Genomic DNA, 21,335 nt, shown 5'->3' with positions numbered 1-21,335 from the left:
TATCTTCTGGTCTTCCCTCATTCTATTTTATTTAACTTTGTTAACCACAGTTTAAAATAAAAAAGTTAGACCACCAAATCTTTTTTTAATCTCTCGTACTAAATTTTAAAACATGAAATTATGTCCGAATATCTTTTTTGTACAATAAAAGTTTCAAACTTTGCTATGTTTTTCTATTTTAAATGCAAGAAAAATTAAATCTCATATTTCTTGTTTTAAGATTTGTATAAGACTCAAAGATTATAAGAATAATTTTTTTATTATCTAAGAAAACTCACTCAAAAACTTAACATATCAAAATCTCACACACCACATCTAATGTTATTAACTCGAAATTTATCCCGCCGTCAAACCCTAATTCCATCAACATCAACAGCAAGCTCCTTCTCGCGGTGGCCGCTAGAGTCTCCTCTCCGGTCACAGCGGGTCTCGTGTCCGTTTTAAGCGCGCCGCCTTAACCCTTCGCCTCCTCCTCTTGTCTCTCCTTGTTTGTGTGTCTGGGTTCGATGGGTTTCTCCGTCGAAACAAAATGAAACCAAAGGCATCTTTGGTCTCTCTGGAGCATGAACGAGGTCTGATTAGTCGAGGTAAGCTTCGTGAGGCCTGGATCTACCTTTAGTTACCGATTGCGATTGGATCTGGGTCAGATCCGAGATCTGAGTCTCGCCGGAATGCACGACACGTCGCTGCTGTCACCGCTTCTGCCTAATCGTCTCACTCCAAAAGGTCTCCTCTTCTGTGTAGTTCCAAGGTTGTTGTAGAGCTTCTCCTCTCTTTATCGAGTGAAAGATGGATGTGAGGAGCTCCACCGAGAACCTCTTTTCTTAGTTCAAAAAATACAACCGTGGCGCTCGTTGGTAATCGATTGACTTCTCCTTCTTGCTCCTGACGCCGTTTTACTTGGGTTTTGAGGACATCCTGTTGTAAAGGCATCTCCCACATTAAGGTGGAGCTCTCCCTTGCCGATTTGAGTCGCTTGTTTTCGAGGAGTTATGACTCCTCCCGGGCTCCATTTCCCTTGTTTTGTAGCTCCGACAGTTGGTTTAGTGTGCTCTCTGAGTCTTTGCCGCATTTCATGTGTCGGGTTGGGGAACCAATTTGTACCGCCTACGCTTGACCAATAGCCCAAGTCTCCATTGTCAGCAGCATCGATTTGGGTTGGTACTTTTATCTACTGTTGAGAAAGCTTGGATTTGTTTGGTTGACGTCCTCCTCCACTAGTGTTCCAGGGTGGGAACAAGACACCTCCGTTGAAGCCGATTGGAGCCACTTCGGTGAGTGCTCGACTGGATTTTCCTTCAAGCTTTTCTCTTGCTTCTTCAGGATTGCTCCAGTTATAGCAAGAAGCCCTTCAGACAGGAAGTCTCATACTGTTGTATCTTGTTCTATTATGTTATATTAACTTCAAACTTTCTATCATAGAAGCTTGGACTTAATAATCTAGATTCTTAGGGTTTTTTTTTAACTTTTTGCGGCTCCCTAGAATCAAATGGATGTCTCAACAGACTGTGGTTTCAGATTCAATTTTTGTAACCGAACCTTCATTACTAGTAATGACATTTACAATTTAGCAAAAAAAAAACAATTTAGTAAATACATTATACGGTATAGAATGTTCTTCTTTCATATCTCCTATAAGATATAGACATAGCATAGACTTAGGGGAATCATCGAATTTGTAACAGTAGATTTCCATATCGCTAATTAAAATTGTTTCTATAGTTATGGAGCGCAAATTCCCTATAGTTGTTTACAGAGATCCAAATTGATGTTTGCAATTTAATGAATCTCAGAATCTATCACGAAATATACCTCCGATCACAAAAATCCATATTTTCATATATATGTAATATTTCTTTCTAAAAGTTAATGCCAAAAAAATTATAAAATAACAAAACCCAGATTTTTCATATACATATAACATGTCTTTCAAAGATTTAATACCATAGAAATTGATATATTATATATATTTATATACCTCATTGTTAACGTTCAATATATTTTCAACACATCACTCACACATTATATGAAACATTTTCTAGAAGAATATTCTTATATAATTATTTTACATAAACAATAACAAAAATTAATGTAATTACGAATCCATAACAATCTATGAAAATTGCTAAAAAAAAACAATCTATGAAAATTGTATGGATTCTATAAATATGGATGCACTTGTTTGTTAAAATCCATGAAAACTTTCCAATTCTTCAAAATCTATAAACTTTTCAAATCCATAAACTCTTCATGAATCACCCTTCCAATTAGAGATGTCAAACAGGTTTACCCATCCCGTCCCATTCCGAACCGCGGCGGATTAGTCATCGAGCGGGTCACAGCGGGCCTGTCCCGCGCGGACTGCGGTCCTCAAAATGCTGGCCTAAACTCGTACCGCAAAACATATAGGCCTTCGCGGGCCGTCCCGCGGGATGCCTCCTTATCAAACCACCAACAACAACTTCCTTCATGAATATTCAAGTTGAAGAGTAGTGTAAGAGAGTTGAAGAGAGTTCGTTAAGATTCACTAAAGCCTTATCAAAATCAATGTCATAAACCTCTGTTTGTGCTTGCGTTCTTGAGTTAAAAGCTTTTTTTGTTATCAGCCTAAGATTTTATTAAGTTTGAATCTGATTGAGTTGTTGTCTTTGTAATAACTTGGCTCAAGTGTTGTATGTATTCATCAAACCATTTCTCTTTGTAATTCTTTGGATTTAAAACAAAATCGTGAATCACTTCGTCAAATTATACAAGTGACATGATATACAACTAACTTTTCTCCTAAACAATATCATTGTAACCAAATTTAATTTAAGAAAAACACCATTTCACAGTACTGAAAACAAAACCAATCAACTTAATTTTGTAACCAAATTTAATTTAAGAAAAACACCATTTCACAGTAATAAAGCAATTCATAGTTGTGTGTAATAAAAAGAGAAAACCAAATCAAAACACCACCAGAGCTCGAATCGTCATCGCTGGAGCTGGAGTCGTCATCGCTAGATCTCGAATCATCATCACCGGAGCTCGAATCATCGTCGCCGGAACTCCTTACGTTTTATGGAGAAAAGTCACAAGAATCGCTTTCTTCTCTCTCTCTCTCTCTCTCTCTCGTTTTTTTTCAGGTAAAATAAGAAATGAAAAAAAAATGCGGGTCCATGTAATCCCGCATGACCCGTTTCGGCCCATCCCGCTAAAGGCAAAAACCCGTACGTCCCGCAAGGCCCGCAAATTTGCGGACTTTGAAAACTTCGTTCCAATACCGTTCCGCTACTGTCCTTTGCGGGAAAGGACTGCGTAAAGACTGCGGTCCAAGTTCATGATTGCCATCTCTACTTCCAATAACATCCCCTTAATGAATCTCAGAATCTCTCACGAAATATACCTCCGATCGCAAAAGAAAAACAGCCAAAAAGTAAGAGTACTTTTCGAAGCTTCTAGGTCCATCATACACTTGCATATGTGTTTTTCTCAAATCCGAAAAAAATCATACACAACATAAATATGGAGATAAATTTCAAATATTCCTAATAAATGTTGGAATAAAACAATTAAAAGGTTACCACAAAATTATGGAAAGTCGGCAATTTCAGCTAATTGGCCGAAATTATCTTCGATTTTCTAACGGTTATCTTTACCACCCACGTGTCACTACCATCTCCTCGTGCATCTCCTGAATCAAAATACGAAAATATCCTACCGTGATCGCGTCTAATTCCATCAATTTTAATGAGAGGAGGGTATATATGTCATTTAACATCTACGCTCGGTGCGACTATAAAATAGACCTAAGGTTTTAGTGTGTTTGTATTCATTGCTTGCTGCGAAGAAAACAAAAAAAAAAATGGCGACGGTACCTTTGTTCACCCAGTTTCCATGCAAAACCCAAGTTCCAACCTCTTCGAACTCCAAACTCCAATCAAAATCTCCGACTCTAGTGACCGTAAATCCAATCAACAGGCGGACGGAGGCTAGAACCGCTGTCCATCGGCCGGAATTCAAGGTCCGAGTTAGCGACGTTAATGACGAGTGGGGTCCTGATTCGTCGGAGAGAGGATCCAACGTGTCGGTGGCCGAGAAAGAAGCAGAAGAAGCCATTGAATCCGTGGAGGAAACGGAGCGGCTAAAGAGATCGCTAGCGGATTCTTTGTACGGAACAGATCGAGGTCTTAGCGCATCGAGCGAGACGAGAGCCGAGATCAGTGAGCTGATCACACAGCTTGAGTCCAAGAACCCTAATCCAGCGCCCAACGAAGCTCTGTTTCTCCTCAGTGGCAAATGGATTCTCGCGTAAGTTATATGTTTTGCTGTGGAATGGTTTCTGGTTAGTTCGGTTCGTTTAAAATTGTGCCGAATTGAACCGAAAACTAATTTGGTTTTAGTATTGTAGTTCCTTTGTGAAAATTCTGCCATTCTTTTTTTTTTTTTTTTTTAAGATTTTAGATTTAGATTTATCAAAAACTCGCTTAATTTGGTTATGTAGGTTAATTCAGCACAAAATTTTTGGTTAGTTTATGTCTGGAATTTGGCTAAAATCATCAAGTTTTGGTTTTAATTTTTTAAAATAAAAATCTACTGATAACCGATTTACCTAATTGAACCGAATTTAAAGCAGAATCTGAACCGACAACCAAAATTTGGTTCAGTTTCGGTATGTTTCAAATCCGCATGCCTAATCCCCTATATATTAATTGAGAAGCATTTGAAAAATTAGAACCTTCATTTTGTATTAATTAAAAAATAACTCAAATCTTAGGTGGCACTCTAAGTGCCTTCTAAATTATATTTCAAAGAATTCTAGAGCATCTAATATAAAATATAGTTTAATCTATTGGTGTCACATTATTCCGTAATTATATAACACTAGAAAACATTATATTAACCTAAAATATATGAAATGTGTATTCTTTCCTTAAATAAAAGCCACGGAATTACCTAATATGATTTACATATATGGGGTAATTAATGATTATGAATAATAAAGATTTGATAACAATTTTTGCATCCTTATTCATTTTTGTTAAAATTTATATTATTAAAAAAACTTAAACAATCACATTAACCATATAATAAAAAAATTAGATTTTTTCTTATATGTTATATTTTGAATTTTTTAAAATGACTTTATATTACAAAAAGAGGAAACCTTATATGTTATATATTTTCTTAAACGACTTTAAAATACAAAAATGAGGACACCTTATATGTTATATTTTTCTTATATGTTAGAATTTTCTTACATATTATATTTTGAATTTTTTTAAAACGACTTTGAATTATAAAAATGTAAGTTTTCCTTAAGTATACGACTAAAAACATTAAAATGACATGTATCAATTCGATTGTTGATTTGAAAGCTTTCAAAACCATATGGAAGATAAAAGTCAAAATAATTTAATTGTGGAAACAATACTGTTCACTTTTTTCAAGAATGTGTTCGATGGAAAAAATAAAGTTTTTATGTCATAATTTGTTTAATGTCCACTAGAGAACATTATATTAACCTAAAATATAAGAAGTGCGTATTATTTCCTTAAATAAAAGCTACAGAATTACCTAATATGATTTACATATATATGGCAATTAATGATTATGAATAATAAAGATTTGATAACAATTTTTGCATCCTTCTTCATTTTTGTTTAATTTTGTATTATTAAAAAATAAACAATCACATTAACCATATAATAAAAAAATAGATTTTTTCTTATATATTTTATTTTGAATTTTTTTAAATGAGTTTAAATTACAAAAATGAGGAAACTTTATATGTTATATTTTTTTTAAAACGACTTTAAAATACAAAAATGAGAACACCGTTAGATTTTTTCTTATATGTTATATTTTAAATTTTTTAAAACGACTTTAAATTACAAAAATGTGAGTTTTCCTTAAGTATACGAATAAAAACATTAAAATGACATGTATCAGTTCGATGGTTGATTTGAAAGCTTTCAAAACCATATGTAAGATAAAAGTCAAAATAATTCAACTGTGAAAACAATACTGTTCACTTTTTCAAGAGTGTGTTCGAGGGAAAAAATAAGGTTTTTATGTCATAATTTGTTTAATGTCCACTAGAGAATATTATATTAACCTAAAATATAAGAAGTGTGTATTTTTTCCCTAAATAAAAGCTACGAAATTACCTAATATGATTTACCTATATATGACAATTAATGACTATGAATAATAAATATTTGATAACAATTTTTGCATCATTCTTCATTTTTGTTTAAATTTATATTATTAAAAAAATTTAAACAATCACATTAACCATATAATAAAAAAAATTAGATTTTTTTCTTATATGTTATACTTTGAATTTTTTAAAATGACTTTAAATTACAAAAATGTGGAAACCTTATATGTTATATATTTTTTTAAAACGACTTTAAAATACAAAAATGAGGACACCTTATAAGTTATATTTTTCTTATATGTTAGAAATTTATAATAAATTATATTTTGAATTTTTTTAAAACGATTTTAAATTACCAATATGTAAGTTTTCTTTAAGTATACGACTAAAAATATTAAAATGACATGTATCAATTCGATGTTGATTTGAAAGCTTTAAAAACCATATGGAAGATAAATATCAAAATAATTTAACTGTGGAAACAATGTTGTTCACTTTTTTCAAGAATGTGTTAGATGGAAAAAATAAAGTTTTTATGTCATAATTTGTTTAATGTCCACTAGAGAACATTATATTAACCTAAAATATAAGAAGTGTGTATTCTTTCCTTAAATAAAAGCTACAGAATTACCTAATATGATTTACATATATATGACAATTAATGATTATGAATAATAAAGATTTGATAACAATTTCTGCATTCTTCTTCATTTTTGTTTAATTTTATATTATTAAAAAAATAAACAATCACATTAACCATATAATAACAAAATTAGGTTTTTTTCTTATATATTATATTTTGAATTTTTTAAAATGGCTTTAAATTACAAAATAAAGAAACCTTATATGTTATATTTTTTTAAAACGACTTTAAAATACAAAAATGAGGACACCTTATATGTTTTATTTTTCTTATATGTTAGATTTTTTCTTATACTTTATATTTTAAATTTTTTAAAACGATTTTAAATTACAAAATGTAAGTTATACGAATAAAACATTAAAATGACATGTATCAGTTCGATGGTTGATTTGAAAGTTTTAAAAACCATATGTAAGATAAAAGTCAAAATAATTCAACTGTGGAAACAATATTGTTCACTTTTTCAAGAATGTGTTCGAGGGAAAAAACAAAGTTTTTCTGTCATAATTTGTTTAATGTCCACTAGAAAACATTATATTAACCTAAAATATAAGAAGTGTGTATTCTTTCCCTAAATAAAAGCTACAAAATTACCTAATATAATTTACATATATATGGCAATTAATGATTATGAATAATAAAGATTTGATAACAATTTTTGCATCTTTCTTCATTTTTGTTTAAATTTATATTATTAAAAAAATTAAACAATCACATTAACCATATAATAAAAAAAATTAGATTTTTATTATATGTTATATTTTGAATTTTTTAAAATGACTTTAAATTACAAAAATGAGGAAACCTTATATGTTATATATATTTTTTAAACGACTTTAAAATACAAAAATGAGGAAACCTTATATGTTATATTTTTCTTATATGTTAGAATTTTCTTATATATTATATTTTGAATTTTTTTAAAACGATTTTAAATTACAAAAATGTAAGTTTTTCTTAAGTATATGACTAAAAACATTAAAATGACATGTATCAATTCGATGGTTGATTTGAAAGCTTTCAAAACCATATGGAAGATAAAAGTCAAAATAATTTAACTGTGGAAACAATATTGTTCACTTTTTTCAAGAATGTGTTCGGTAGAAAAAATAAGGTTTTTATGTCGTATTTGTTTAATGTCCACTAGAGAACATTATATTAAACTAAAATATAAGAAGTGTGTATTCTTTCCTTAAATAAAAGCTACAGAATTACCTAATATGATTTACATATATATAACAATTAATGATTATGAGTAATAAAGATTTGATAACAATTTTTGCATCCTTCTTCATTTTTGTTTAATTTTATATTATTAAAAAAATAAACAATCACATTAACCATATAATAAAAAAATTAGATTTTTTCTTATATATTATATTTTGATTTTTTTAAAATGACTTTAAATCAAAAATTGAGGAAACCTTATATGTTATATTTTTTTTTAAAACGACTTTAAAATACAAAAATGAGGACACCTTATATGTTTTATTTTTCTTATATGTTAGATTTTTTCTTATAAGTTATATTTTGAATTTTTTAAAACGACTTTAAATTACAAAAATATAAGTTTTCCTAAAGTATACGACTAAAAACATTAAAATGACATGTATCAGTTCGATGGTTGATTTAAAAGTTTTCAAAACCATATGTAAGATAGAAGTCAAAATAATTCAACTGTGAAAACAATAATGTTCACTTTTTCAAGAATGTGTTAGAGAGAAAAAATAAGGTTTTTATGTCATAATTTGTTTAATGTCCACTAGAGAACATTATATTAACCTTAAATATAAGAAATGTGTATTCTTTCCCTAAATAAAAGCTATGAAATTACCTAATATGATTTACATATATATGGCAATGGCAATTAATGATTATGAATAATAAAGATTTGATAACAATTTTTGCATTCTTCTTCATTTTGTTTAATTTTATATTATTAAAAAAAATAAACAATCACATCAACTATATAATAAAAAAAAATACATTTTTTCTTATATGTTATATTTTGAATTTTTTAAAATGACTTTAAATTACAAAAATGAGGAAACCTTATAAGTTATATTTTTTTCTTAAAACGACTTTAAAATACAAAAATGATGACACCTTATATGTTATATTTTTCTTATATGTTATATTTTGAATTTTTTAAAACGATTTTAAATTACAAAAATTTAAGTTTTCCTTAAGTATACGACTAAAAACATTAAAATGACATGTATTAATTTGATGGTTGATTTGAAAGCTTTCAAAAACTTATGGAAGAAACAAGTCAAAATAATTTAACTGTAAAAACAATACTGTTCTCTTTTTTCAAGAATGTGTTTGATGAAAAAAATAAGGTTTTTATGTCATAATTTGTTTAATGTCCAATCCGATCAACCCATGATGTATTAATTATAGTTTTGTTCCATTATTTTTAATAAAAATTGATCCGATCCATCGGAAAGAAATTATATAATAACAACAAAAAATATTTTATATATACAAATAAAATGATCAAATATATAAAAAAACTATCGATAATATATACAAATAAACTCACCCGGTTGGTCTTATCCTACTTAATATTATTAATCACGTGATTTAAGTTAGATAGTGAAGCATCATGCCACGTCAAGAACTTTAATCCTGAATGTTTCTCCTTGCAGTTACACATCGTTCGTTGGTCTGTTCCCGTTGCTCTCACGTAGAATCTCACCGTTGGTCAAAGTGGATGAGATCTCACAGACCATTGACTCCGACAGCTTCACCGTACAAAACTCTGTACGGTTCGCTGGTCCGCTTGCCACGACATCGTTTAGCACCAATGCTAAGTTCGAAGTCCAAAGTCCTAAGCGCGTCCAGGTTCTAATCGGATTATCTTCAATACTGATCATTATGAATTATTAGAATTATTACAATAAATAATTTTATAAGATCACCTATAACTACAAATGTCCGAGTTTTGCATAACCTAATTGAGGTTTTTGTTTTGTTTGCTTGCAGATCAAGTTTGAGCAAGGTGTTATCGGGACTCCTCAGCTAACGGATTCAATTGAAATCCCTGAATCCGTGGAGGTTCTTGGTCAGAAAATCGATCTCAACCCCATCAGAGGATTACTCACATCTGTCCAGGACACGGCTTCTTCAGTGGCTAGAACCATTTCAAGCCAACCACCACTGAAATTCTCTTTGCCTGCAGACAGAGCCCAGTCGTGGCTGCTCACTACTTATCTTGACAAAGACCTTCGGATCTCGAGAGGCGATGGCGGAAGCATCTTTGTGCTTTTCAAAGAAGGCAGCTCTCTCTTAAACCCTTAGAACATTGTATAGCAAATTATACTGAACCATGTCTGTATTTAAAACCATGTCTATATTTAATAGTATTGTACGTGTTATTGTTGTAGAGTTATGATGGTTTTTGTATAGTCGGGGTTTAAATGTTTGTTAAGTTTTGCTTATAAAGTTATAAAAGGTGTCTGATTCTGTTATTACTTAGAAAACGGGTCTGTTACCGAACAGGGTATCTTCTTACATAAACTTCTGATCTTTGCTTCTTGTGTCTCTCTGCTCATCTCTAGTAGCTTCTCCCGAGTCCTGAACCATGTAGTTGTTCGGCAAGAAAGCTATCAGGGCTTATCCGAAAATCTAGAATGCTGGTCTGATTCAACGGAAGATTAAGAAAATGAAAGGCTATATATAGTGTCGCTTCTGCAACACAATGCAGATTCTTGATTTTTTTTTTTTTTTTTTTTTTTGTGTCGTGGGTTTCTCTGTTTTTTTGCTATTTTTGTTTTTCCAATTATGCTTTATTTGTGTTTTTTCTCTAAAAAGGAATTAAACTTGTATTCTTTGGGATATATGCAATGCATCTGAACATTTGGAGACCATAAATATTTCTTAAGAACACTTATAAAAAAAAATTTCCATAATTTGAAGCCTTAATTTCATGTAAAAAATATCAAAAAAAATTTGGGAACCAAAACCAATATTTTACTGGACTTGACCCAAATCGGGACATGCCTTAGTTAGTAGTTTGAGTAAGAGCATGATTAAGGGAAACTTTTTAGGGTGAAGTTCTTAGCGGAATATAAGAACCCGTGTCTTAACTTTCAACTAAAAAAGCTAAGAACCGGTTTTTAAATAAGAGATTTAAGAACCGGCTCTTAAATAAGAGATTTAAAAACCGGTTCTTAGTTTTTTTGGTTAAAATTTAAGAGACGTGTTCTTATATTCCGTTAAGAACCACGCCCCAAGAACTCCCTGACGCAGCTGAATTAACAAAGAAGGTTGTTCAGGGCAGAGGTAGTGGTGTGATTCGAGGCCTCCAACAATTTGGCTTCATAAAACATTCTTAAATTTATACTACTATTTTATTTTCCTAATATTTTTATTTGACCACACGTTCACTAATGTTTTTTTGAATAATATGTTTATATACTAAAAAGTGTGGGTATCAAGTTGTAGATAGAACGATTATGTAGATTAATCAAAAATGCTAGGAATTTTTTAGCATAATATAAAAATGAACTAAAAAAGAATTACATAGAATGATTTAGGATAATGAAATCAGATGTAGTTCTCATAAACATGAAAATGTCGGTTTATACAATTGTCTATTTAATATTTTATTATTTTAATATTAAAATATTTTTTTTTCTAAATATGTTATAGTAACATCAAATATACATGTTATAACAAGGATTTTTAATGCTAAAAAGAAAATTAAAACAAAGCTTACTTATTTTTTTATAATTTGTTTAAAGTGCTGATTGTGAGCATTTGAAGTATAATTTTTTACGTAATTTTATTGTATTTTATGATTTTCAAGAACAAATCCTTCCAATTTAGAAATCTCTAAACCAATAATATAGATGGATAGTCTAGTTCATTAAATGCTCATTAAATAAGAAATCTAGTTCATTAAATAAAACTTGTTTAGAGATTTTTTATCTGAATTAAACTTTGGCAATTTCAATTAATTCTAAAGATTGTGAATTCCAATTAAGTTGAAAAGTTATGGGTTCATTTTAAAAGTTGTGAGTATTTAAAATGAAAAATTGTGACTTTTTATATAAGTACTGTTTCAAAATGAAAGCAATCTCAATTAATTTCAAAGAATTAATATTGAAAGGTTATGTGTTTTTATAGGTATTATAATTAATCTTAAAGCTTGTGTCTTTTCTCTTCAAGTTCAACTGATTCTTAAAAGGTTACAAAAATATTAAAAGATTGTATCTTTTCATTTTAAAGGTTGGATTGATTTTTTAAAAGGTTATCAAAATATCGAAAGGTTGCATTGTTTTTTAAGAGGTTATCAAAATATTGAAAGTTGCAAGCAGAATTCCACGAGGGATTCTGCCTATTAGTTTTCTTAAAATTTAGAATGCCATGCCATTTTTATATTCATGAATAACTGTTATGAACCAGATTGTGGATGGCTCATAACCAAGAGATTATACCATCAGCGGCCCAAGAAAGAGAGCGTTGGCCAGCTTTTCCTTTTCCTTATGTCTTTATGTTTTCCTTTTTCCTAGTTGTATTATGATTTGTACTCTTTCCATTTATCAATGACGGTGTAATCTCCTATATAAGGAACCTCTATGTTATGAATAAAGATAGACTTTTCCATTACTTTCACAACACGCTATCAGCACGATTGATCTCTAAAATCCAAATCTAAAATATCGACCATAAACCCTAAATCTCTCTCCATTGCTAAAACCCTAATCTCTATCGATCACCTCTCTTTGATCATGACCCTGATCTGTATTTGACCACTGATCTCAACAAGATCGATCTGTGGACTGATCTCTGCAAGTTTCAGTACGCTTCAACTATTCCATATTGTACGATCAGCCTGTTCCAGTCCGTGATCAAACTGTTCCAGATCTACGAGTTCTTTGACTGCAAGTACCAGCTCGCGTACCAACGATCCCGATCAGCTCAACCTAAGCTAAGTTTTCGATCTCTATCTGAATCTCCATCGATCTCTCTCTCTATCGATAAACCTTAATCACTTTCGATCTCAACTTGTACCCGATCTCAGCTCGCGGACTGCAAGGAAACAGTTTGGACCAGTCCGCGTAAGGTTCCAGTTTGTACCAGTCCACGTAAGCTCGTTCTCTTGGTGGTCCATTCAACCCATCAAAGGTTTATGGTATGCCTAAACTCTAAGAACCCAGAATCGAATGAACTAAAGTTCAAAGTGAAACCCTAAAATCTGTAAACCCTAAATTGCGTGTGCATGAATTGTTTTATTTGATTGATTGAATGTTTCTTTGAGGTTTAAATCCGTGTGAGTTAGGATTGATAGTTTTTATAACCTGATTGAATGATTTGAGGTTTAATATTGCATGTTAGAATCTGTTATAATATAAACCCTAATTCGAATTGATAAACCCTAAAATAGAATCCGTGTATTGCATAATCCGAATTGAATGTTTTGAGGTTTCATATTATATTAGGTTGATAGTTTCATGATATAGCCAAATGTTCTGAGGTTTAAGATTATTTGCTAGAAGCTGATTGATTGATAAACCCTAATTTCGAATTGAAACCCTAAACCCTAATTAGCGTATTCCTAAAATCAGATTGCTTGATTCCATCTTGCTAATATCAGCCATGAAACTGATTAATAAAATTGATAGAATCAACCTTGAAACTGATTGTTTTTGTTTTTCATGATTGAAACCCTATTTTTGGATCGAAACCCTAAATTGTATAATGCTTGAATCCGTTTGATTATTTTTGATTATTGATCTAATTGATAGTCTTGATAAAACCTAATTGAATCTGATTGTTAGTCTAGTTAAATCTCATACCTGAAACTGATTGATTAATTGCTAAACCTTGATTGAATGTTTTAATATTACCCTTGCACATATAGAATCTGATTGCTAAGAATGAGTGCATCATATCTACTTGGCCGTGTGGCCAGTTTGCATCATATATCACCCTGACCAACATGTTTATGTTATGCGCATGATTTGATTATTATCACATTTGCATGATCTGATTGTTTTTAATTGAGGTTCCATAATTCCACTCCTGTACATATAGAATCAGTATGCTAGATTTGCATTATAACCATATGGCCGACATGAAAACATATAGAAATTGCTTGTTTGGTCGATACCCTTACTTGATAAATCTGTGTGACTTATTATGCATCATATATCACTTTGGCCGTGTGGCCTTATTGCATTATATCACCTTTGGCCGTGTGGCTTTTTTCTTATTAGAAATGTATTGACTTGATAGCATGTCTTGTTTATGGCTGTATGTTAAATATTTTATGAGATCTAAAATTCATTGATATATGATTTGAGATGTCGAAAATCAACTTGGATTTTGCTGCCTAAAATCTCTCAGGAGATAATTATTTGAAATGGACACTGAATACTGAATTTATCCTAAAGTCAAAGGACTTAGTGAATGAATCACAAAAGGCGATAATGCCAAATGACAAAGATTGATACATGGCAATATTAATTATTAGCCATCATCTTATTAAGAGTCTCAAAGATCAGTATCTGACTATAGAGAATCCTCTAGACCTTTGGACAGAGTTAAAAAAATCGAGATATGATCACCAAAGAACGGTGTTATTACCAAATGCCCTATTTGACTGGAGGAATCCCAGAATCCAGGACTATAAGTCTGTGGATGAGTCTATTGCTAGCTGGAAAAAATAATGGATTACTGATGAGAAACAGTGAATTGAGACCCCCTGGATTAACCCCATTACCTGATACCAATAAGGCCGCAGAAAAAAAGAGTAAATATATCCAGAATGATAGACCACACGGCCATGGCCGTGGAGGGTGGAAAGGACGTGGCCATGACCACTATAACACATTTGGCCATGGGAATCACTATGGCAGAGGCCGTGGGTATCAACCCAATTTGAGCCATGGTGAAGGCAGTGGCCATGGTATATCCTTTAAACCACAAAGCTCGACCAAATCAGTGTGTCATAGATGTGGAATGGGGAACCATTGGGCTAAGATATGAAGGACTCCCAAAGAGAGTCTGAAAGGGAAGAATCCTGAAACTCACTTGGTCTATAAAGATGGTGAAAATAATTTCGAACATGATCAAGATGATCTTATGGAATATGAGACTTATTATTGCCTAAAAGAATCAAGTTGATAATCGGATTTCGACATCAAACTTGTGTGATTGCTTTGCTTGTATGCTTTCTCTGATTCTTATCTCCTTGAATTTATTTCTATTACATTGTCTGCTTAGATTAAAAGAATGAATGATTTTTCTATATGAGTACACTGAAAAATGCCAATATAAGTACTAAAGCAGGTATCGCTAGTTTGAAAGAAGACTATGGCTAGGCTCATATATCATTGCCTAAGGGTATGCATCTAGAAATCAGTGATGCCTTATATTCACCTAGCTCTAAGAGTAAGAGCAGCCTATTGAGTTTTAAAGATATAAGAATGAATGATTTCCATATTGAAACAATGGGCGAAGGAAACAAAGAGTTCCTTCAGATATATGTATAAAATCGCCCAAGGCCATAATAAGTCCTAAAGACTATACATGCATTCTCTACTGACCTAGACTATGCATAGATCAGTATGATAGAGGCTAAAAGCCTGCGAAAATATACACTTTATGGCACGACCGGATTGGCCATCCTGGTCCAAACATGATGCGAAAATTGATATTCAAAAGGCACACATTAAAAGATAAGAAGAGTTATCCCAAAGAATCTCATGTGTGTAGCATGTACACAAGGGAAACTCATTAGACCATCACCAGTAAAACGGCTACGAACCCCTTTTTCATAATAAAGACTATATGTCTAGATAATACTGGTGAATACATGTCCCAAGTGAGTCCCAAGCGTTTAAATGATTATGGTATGTCCATGGGGGTAAGTGTGGACAATTCTGTGATACATGTCCATACCAAGAACGGCTTGGACGAAATCTTTTAAAATGCAAATAGCTGATTGATAGACCATAACTTATGAGGTCAAAACTCCCATTCACAGCTTGGGCCACACGAAATTTACATGCACCTAAGTTAATACGCATCAGACCATTTAGTGAGCATAGATATCCCCTATCACAATTATTAACGGGTCAAGAGCCAGACATACTCCATCATAAGACATTTGGATGTGATGTCTATGTACTAATTGCTCTACCACAGAGAACTAAGATGAGACCTCAAAAGGAGGATGGAGATATATGTTGGATATGATTCCCCCACAATAATAAAGTACTTTGAGCCAACTATGGGTGATTATATTTGAGGCCAGGTACACGGATTATTTTAAGACCAGGAGGACAAAAATAATAAAGCTGGTAAAAAAATGGTAAAAGAAATAGAATGGAATCAACCATCAATGTCTTGGCAAGATCCTCGGACTAAAGAATGTGAAATAGACGTCCAAAGATTATACATTTACAAAGCTAGCTAATCAAATGCCAAACACATTTGCTGACCCGAAAAAGAATGACTAAGTCATATATAAACCAGCTTGTAAAGCACCAACAAATTTGATGTCCAAGAAGAGATACAGTCAAGTTGCTACAGAGTCTAGAAAACGTATGAAACGTGGTAGACCAATAGGTTCCAAAAGAAAAGAATCCTCGGAAACAAAACAAATGTGCAGAGAATGATAATCAAAATCCAAATCCGAGGTTACTAAGGAAACCATCCCAGACAAGGAGATAAGGCCGGCCGACTCTAAGGTACATGTACCAAACTTCTACAAGATAGTACCAAAACTTCCTCTTCCGCTACTATTTCCAAGCGACAGCCCATGCTATTTGGCATGAGAGGAACACTCGCCGGGTGGGAGAAAGCCATCAATCCACTGCTCGCCTTCTTAGTCATTTGGATAAGATGATTAGAAACATGATCTCTTCCTTACGAAAGCGAGCGGGAGGCAGACATGAAAAAGCCATGGAGATATGGTTTGGGAGTAGATGATTCTTTCATTTTTTCCTTTTAAAAGTTTCTATAAGTTTCTATAGGCATATTTTCTACACAAAATAGCATTAGGTTGTACAAAAGTTTTTGAACTGAATAAATTTAAAATTCTTAAAAAAAAAAAGTTATCGTTCATCTTTTTCCATTTTAATGTATTTGAACCCTATACTAGTCTATCTAAGATAACTTCAACCTTTTGATGGACCCATATTCTACATACAATTTACTTTTTCAACAATGTAAATACACATTTCTTTGACCATGTCCAAATCGAGTAACTTAAACTCGAAGTCATCTCACGTTATCAAGACTCGTTCCTTTGACATCCACATCCATCGTGTATATCCCATCCGAAATTGTCTATCTTTCACGTATACAATAAACTTCTATAAACGTACTCATCAATTTCAATAACTTGCTTATTCTTTAAAGCGATGATGCTAGTAATCCAAACTGCTAAAAGGAATCAAAACTATGGGTGATTATATTTGATTCTTTCTTGTTTCATTTGATTTTTTAGTGTTTCAACAATTTAGTTAATCTTTATTCGCCACTATTCGCCCGGTGAAGTCTACCTAGAAGGCCAAAATTATGTGGCCAGATGTGTGCAAACCGAAGAAAGGAGGGTTAAGGCTGAGATTGCTTGAAGAAGTAAACAGAGTTTCCTGTATGAAGTTGATATGGCGTATTCTGTCCTCCAGATCATCCATGTGGGTTCAATGGATACATAAATATCTCATCAGGAAAGGTTCCTTTTGGAGTGTAAAGGAATCAAGTTCTTTAGGCTCTTGGATGTGGAAGAAATTGTTAAAACTCAGACCTCTTGCCATGCCGCTTACTCGAGTGGAAGTTTGTAACAGTTCAACGACTTCCTTCTGGTATGACAAGTGGTCTCAGTTGGGGGTGCTGATAAATTTAACTGGTGAAAGGGGTTGTATAGATCTTGGGGTCTCGATACACGCTATGGTGGAGAGGGCGGTCCAATCTTACCGAAGAAGAAGGCACATAACTAATGTCCTGCTGCAGATTGAGCAGGAGATTTTGAGGCTCAGAGCTCTAGGCCTCAGCCAGCAGGATGATATGGCTCTTTGGAAACGGGAGAATGATGTATTCCAACAAGGTTTCGAGTCTTCCCAAACGTGGAACCTGATCAGAGCGCAATCACCTCATGTTCCATGGTTCAAAGGGATCTGGTTTAAAGAAGCTACTCCAAAGTTTTCCTTCCTCACGTGGTTAGCTGTACACAACAGACTATCAACTGGGGATAGAATTCTCAAGTGGAACCCTCAAGCTTTCTCTACCTGTTGGCTGTGCAAAGCAGCTACTGAAACGAGAGACCATTTATTTTTTGATTTCTCTTTCTCCAAGGAAGTTTGGATTGTAACAATCAGAGGCCTGGCAGGTGTAGGTGTACCGGCCCAATGGTCTGTCCTATTGCAAAGACTGGTGACTGGTCTACAAGATAGTACCAAAACTTCGGCTTCCGCTACTGTTTCCAAGCGACAGCCCATGCTATTTGGCATGAGAGGAACACTCGCCGGGTGGGAGAAAGCCATCAATCCCCTGCTCGCCTTCTTAGTCATTTGGATAAGATGATTAGAAACATGATCTATTCCTTACGAAAGCAAGCGGGAGGCAGACATGAAAAAGCCATGGGGGTTTAAAGAAGAAAGGCATATTTGGCCATATGATTAAGACGCCATATGATATTAAAACCAGTGAATATAAATGGGTCTTGTGAGGAATAGAAATCGTGAGAAATAAAGCTGATGTTGCACAAGGATTCTCACAAAGACCAGTAATAGATTATGAAGAGACATACTCCCATGTGGTGGATGCAACTACTTTTAAATTTTTCATAAGTCTGGCTATATAAGAGAGAAAATTAGACTTGCAGCAAATTGATGTAGTGACTGCATATTTATATGGTCCACTGGATAATGAAAGTACTAGAGGGTATTGAGCTGAAAGAACAACAAGTTCTCGAGAACAATATTGATAATCATCAAAGTATATGATCTGAATATCCTAGTAACCTCTGGATACAATTTCCAAACAGTTGAATATCTCAAGAAAGAGTTTGAGATGAAAGATCTTGGAAAACAATGTTTTGTTTGGGATTACAGCTTGAGTACATTAACAATGAAATCGTTGTGCATCAAATAGTATATACAGAAAAGGGTATTCAAGAGATTTAATATGGACTAGTCTCACCCATTATCTAGTACATGGGTGTGAGATCACTTGTTTTGGATACTGATCCATTCAGTCCAAAGGTGGACGATAAAGAAGTCCATTTAGTCCTGAGATGGACGATGCAAAAGTCTTGTTTTAGATACTGATATGTTTGGTCCATAAGAAGGACGATGAAGAAGCCTTTGATTTTGATTTATTTTATACTAACCAGCCCAAAGATGGGTTATTTGGTTTTGTTGATTTGTTTTTCAGACAGGTTATGTTTTATACATGGTGGTACACGCATATCATAGCAACATCATCCAAGATTTCGTGTGTGTGTATTTGAGGTCGATGACTCAATATGTTCGATCAGATTGTGGCATGGCCGATGGTAAAGAAGAACCAACTATCATGTTCGAGGATGAAACATATTATGCCCAAGATCTTCATCACCCACGGATTGCAGAAAATTGGAGAGGTCCAAGGGACCTTCAGTAATTTCCAAATCAGGGGGAGTAATGTGTGTTGTACTCTTTTTCCTTCACTATGTTGCTTTAATTTATATTAAATAATTTAGATGGAATGTTCCAATTGAGTTTTCCTGGTAAGGTTTTAATGAGGCAACATTAAAGCACATTACAAGCTCTAAATGGTTATGACATCCAAGGGGGAGTGTTATGAACCAGATTGTGGATGGCTCATAACCAATAGATTATACCATCAGCGGCCCAAGGAAGAGAGAGTTGGCCAGCTTTTCCTTTTTCTTATGTCTTTGTGTTTTCCTTTTTCTTAGTTGGATTATGATTTGTACTCTTTCCATTTATCTATGACGGTGTAATCTCCTATATAATGAACCTCTATGTTATGAATAAAGATAGACTTTTCCATTACTTTCATAACAACATTAATTATTTTAAAAATATTTATGGACACTATCTAACTAACTACCATAAACATTCCATATAAATTAGGCATGGACGTTCGGGTACCCGTTGGCGTTCGGATCGGGTTTTTGGGTTTACGTTCCTAGGTCCCATACTAAAATTTTATTAGTACGGATCAGGTTCGGATAATAACACTTCGGGTTCGGTTCAAAATTGTATTGCCTCCAAAAACCCATAAAGTAATCATATATCGTACGGATTCGGGTTATATTCGGGTTATGAAGCAAAACATAAAAAAATATCTAAATTAAATAAAAATTAATCTCTCACACATAAAATTGATAAAATAACAATAAAATGTTAAATCAACGATGAAAATAAACATCATTTGTAAACAATACATATTTCTTTAGAGAGAGCAGACTTTTTATAACTATTTGTGTACTTAAAGCATATATTAAAATTTTAATATTTATTACTATATATCATATTACCACAAATATTGAATTTAATAATTGAAATACTTATATATATTTCAAAAAATATATATTGACTATTAATTTCGGATTTTTCAGGTTACCCGTTCGGGTTCGGTTAATAACACTCGGGTTCGGATATTTTTTGTACATCCTACAAGACCCGTTCGAATATTTTTACATTTCGGTTCGGATAACGGATCAGGTTTTTCGGTTCGAGTTCGGTTCGGATATCGGGTTCCGGATTTTATGCCCAGGCCTAATATAAATATTGCATATATCTCTTTGTGTGATCCACATCATTTATATTTCGGTTTTATTGGACTATAGAATTAAAAATTTAATAATGCAAAACAGATTATAAATAGTGGAAAATAAAGATTTTTTATAAAAATTATTTTTTTGAAAAAATTGAAACTTGCCACCGTGACATATAGTTAAGTTAAAATTTCTAAGGTAATGAATCTCAAATTATTACTTAATTATTATATTTTAAACTTTGTAAAAACTGAACAAACTAATTTCATCTAATATTTTAAATTCAATTGATACTTTAAACCGAATTACTTCTTAGATTCACAGTTTATTGAATCGATTGTAGTTGATCCATAAACAAAATAATAATAATATTTAATATATACAATAATAAAACACAAGATATACTAGAAAATATAAATACATGTTTTATTTATAAAATACAATTAAATATGATATCTTTTACATACATTTTTTAATTAACTTTTATAATAAATTAGTAATCATGATAAAAAATAAGATAATAAATAATTAAAATGATTATTTTAAAGTTAATTTTGAAATTACATCTAAATAGTTTTAGTTTTTTTTATTACAATTTTCTTTTGATGGCATAGTATCAGATCCTGGGTTGATAACGGTTTTTTTGATATTTTAACAAAATTTTAATTATTAGTTTTTATTAGTTCTAAACATGTTTATATCTAACTCACTGGGTTCATTGGTGAAACCACAAGTTTAAAATAGATATGAAAATATTGATTTCATCTAATTTAAATAATTCAGTTAAAAATAATGAATACGTTTTC

At 32.3% G+C, this 21,335-nt stretch overlaps 2 protein-coding genes across 2 annotated transcripts; both read left to right on the top strand.

Annotated features, from left to right (window-relative positions):
• Positions 1 to 3,801: 3,801 nt before the first annotated feature.
• LOC106366907 (probable plastid-lipid-associated protein 1, chloroplastic) lies at positions 3,802 to 10,264 on the top strand. The gene is made up of 3 exons (XM_013806588.3): positions 3,802 to 4,293; positions 9,440 to 9,635; positions 9,777 to 10,264. Exons 1-3 carry the CDS (start codon positions 3,848 to 3,850, stop codon positions 10,089 to 10,091), a joined length of 957 nt encoding a protein of 318 aa, XP_013662042.1. The 5' UTR covers positions 3,802 to 3,847; the 3' UTR covers positions 10,092 to 10,264.
• A 7,432-nt stretch (positions 10,265 to 17,696) lies between these two features.
• Positions 17,697 to 18,329, top strand: LOC106363026. Its single transcript, XM_013802837.1, has one exon. The coding sequence runs from the start codon at positions 17,697 to 17,699 to the stop codon at positions 18,327 to 18,329; it is 633 nt and encodes a 210-aa protein (XP_013658291.1).
• The last annotated feature ends 3,006 nt before the right edge of the window (positions 18,330 to 21,335 follow it).

Source organism: Brassica napus, chromosome C9, assembly GCF_020379485.1.
Source record: "Brassica napus cultivar Da-Ae chromosome C9, Da-Ae, whole genome shotgun sequence".
In the NCBI taxonomy this organism is placed as follows: domain Eukaryota; kingdom Viridiplantae; phylum Streptophyta; class Magnoliopsida; order Brassicales; family Brassicaceae; genus Brassica; species Brassica napus.
This window is presented reverse-complemented; position numbering and strand designations above follow the sequence as displayed.